Below are 2,705 nucleotides of genomic sequence, written 5' to 3' on the forward strand. Positions count from 1 at the left end.
GGCCGGCTCAGCGCCGCTCCAGGCCGCGAGTCTATTTTGGTCGTATTGGTGTCTCGCACTCCTCCCTCTGGAATTCACCCGATTAAAACCTCACCCTCCGCAGCCTTCGCTCGCAGAGGCAGCCGGCGCTCCGGGCCACTCCCCGCTGACCATGGCTGAGCGCGCGGTGCCCCACGCCTACCCCATGAGCACCGAGTATGAGTTCGCCAACCCCAGCAAGATGTATGACCAGAACTTTGGGGAAGGTAAGGAGCAGGATGGGGCCCTTCCAGGTCCCTGCCGGCATCCCTGCCGCTCCGGTTGCTCCTGTTGGCGCGTGGAGCGCATCCCTTGGGAGGCTCCCCTCCTGCGGACACGCTAAGCCCCATGCATGGCAGGCAGGAGGGGGAATGACAGGAGCCTCTAGAATGAGGGTCACTGTGTTTTGCATCTCCTGGCTCCTTGTCCCCTCCTGCTTCGCCCCTTCCTCCCACATCTTCTCCTTGTTTGTGCCTAGGCAGCAAATGCCAAGCCAAATCCTGCCCCTGCTCCCTTGATGCATGCTCTCCAGCCATCCATAGACAGTCTGCTTGGCCCAGCAAAGCGCCAGGCACTCAGCCAAGACCTGCTGTGGCCCCCAGAGGAGCGTGTGGCTGCGTGATTGCAAGGGGGGGTCCCCAGGCTGTTTGGAGAACTTGGTTCCATGTCTTAACTTGTGAAGGGGTGTCTTATCGAGGGAGCTTCCACCCCTTCCTCTGCCGCACACCTTGGCACCGGGGATGCTCACCTGCCCAGGCCAGGATGGGACAGGACAGCCCATTTTGAAATGCAGCTGGCAAGGCCTAGGTTTAGGGGCATTTGCAAAGTGCTGGCCCAGGGGACATGGCTGTGGCCTTGGGGCAGCAGGGAAAAGCTGAGCTGGGCCATTGTGCACAAAGGCAGAGCAGCAGCAGGCAGCCCTGAAAGAATGCAGGAGGCAGCAGAACCATTCAGCGCCAGCCCGGCTGGGGGGAAGGCAAAGCCCACAGGACAATGCCACCCAGGGGGATTTAGTCCTTCGTGCCAGTCTGTCTCCAGTCAGCACTTTCTATGCCTGTCCTGCCCTGGGACCGGGCTTCATGCAGCACCCACTGCCCAGCCATTCCCTCTTCAACCCGAAAGCTGGGTGCCAGCCCCTGGCTGGGGTGGGTGCCATGGGGCTATGCTCTGTCCACATGGCACCCATGCTACCCATCAGCCCAGCCAGCTGCACCTGCAGCCAGATACAACCCCTGACTTGGCCAACAGCAGCACTGGGTGGATGGCAAAGGGTTGTGCCCATGAGCGGCACTGCTGCAGTTTGATGCACGGGAGGGCAAAGCTGTTTGCAGCCTGCACAGAGCCAAGAGCTGCCTGCCATGTCCCGGGTTCTTCCCCCCCTGTCCTCCTCTCATCCTCTGTGCTCACCTTGGTCCCCTGCGAGTGCTACGAAACCATCTCCTCCTCATTGTGTCTCTCCCAGGCTTGTCCCCATCTGAGATCTTGGCCCCCACCCTATACCACGGCTACTACATCCGGCCCCGGATCAACAAGCAGCTGGACAGGGGCATCTCGGAGATCAGCCTCAACGACCACAAGTTCCAGGTGTTCCTGGACGTCTGCCACTTCCTTCCCGACGAGCTCGCTGTCCGCACCGTGGACAACCTGCTGGAGGTGACGGGGCAGCACCCCCAGAAGGCCGACCGCCACGGCTTCATCTCCCGCGAGTTCACCCGCACCTACATCCTCCCCATGGATGTTGACCCGCTGCTGGTTAGAGCCACGCTGTCCCACGACGGCATCCTCACCATAGTGGCTCCCAGGACCGGGAAGGAGGTGAAGGCCAGAGTCAACGAGGTGCAGATAACCCGCCAGGAACAGCCCCCGGGACAGGCAGAGTCCCCAGAAGAAGGGAAGGGGAATGTCAAGCCCTGAGACATCCGGGCACTTTGCTTGAACTGGGGGTGGGGGGTGAGTGTGGTTGTGCCAGGCACTGCCGGCTTGGGGGGTGCATGCCAGAAAGGACCCCCACTCCTGAAGGCTGCTTCCTACAAAAGGGGGCATGCAGTGGAGCGATAGAAAGAGGGGAGAATGATACCAGGGGAGCGGGGCACTGTAATGTCCGGCTGCTCCTAGTTCAAGCACTGCTCAAACAGATGGAGTCCAGGCTACTTTACCTGCTCGGCCGTTCAGAAGGGACCAGCATCCCCTCCTGCCATCAGCTGCCCTGCTGTGTTGCTGTGGGTTGTTCACCAGCTGCTGGCTCTGCCCCAGAGGTGGCTGCATTTCAGGGGTGGGCGGTGGATCTGTAAAGCGGCGGCTGACATTTGCAGAAGACTTTGGGGGCTGCAAGGCCCTGACGGTATGTAAACGTCCCAGCCACTCTGCCGAGAACAAGGAATAAATGTGGCTCCAGCCCCTCCTGGCTTGCTCTCCATTCCTATCGCTCGTGTTAGGGAGGTACCGCCATGATCCCTGAATGCAACAAGAAACCTGCATGGCCTGATGCTGCCCAGGAGACCTGCTGTAGCTGTATGAGCTTCAGCGGCCTGGCCCAGTGGGTGCATCTGGCCCTCCAGCTGCTTTCGGCAGCCAAGGGTTCATTGGCCATGATGCTACAGGGTGCAAGGGGAGCGTCTCCTGAGTCTGATGGTGTCAGAGGGGGATTGTGTGCATTGGAGCCTGCTGCAGCTGCCGCGAGGCTGGGT

The 2,705-nt window shown here is 60.9% G+C and overlaps 1 protein-coding gene across 1 annotated transcript; it reads left to right on the top strand.

Moving 5' to 3' along the window:
- The first annotated feature begins 66 nt into the window (after positions 1-66).
- HSPB2 (heat shock protein family B (small) member 2) lies at positions 67-2,417 on the top strand. The gene is made up of 2 exons (XM_006026642.3): positions 67-245; positions 1,481-2,417. Exons 1-2 carry the CDS (start codon positions 152-154, stop codon positions 1,930-1,932), a joined length of 546 nt encoding a protein of 181 aa, XP_006026704.1. The 5' UTR covers positions 67-151; the 3' UTR covers positions 1,933-2,417.
- The last annotated feature ends 288 nt before the right edge of the window (positions 2,418-2,705 follow it).

The sequence above is a fragment of the Alligator sinensis genome, unplaced genomic scaffold (genome assembly GCF_000455745.1).
Source record: "Alligator sinensis unplaced genomic scaffold, ASM45574v1 scaffold1241_1, whole genome shotgun sequence".
Lineage (NCBI taxonomy): Eukaryota > Metazoa > Chordata > Crocodylia > Alligatoridae > Alligator > Alligator sinensis.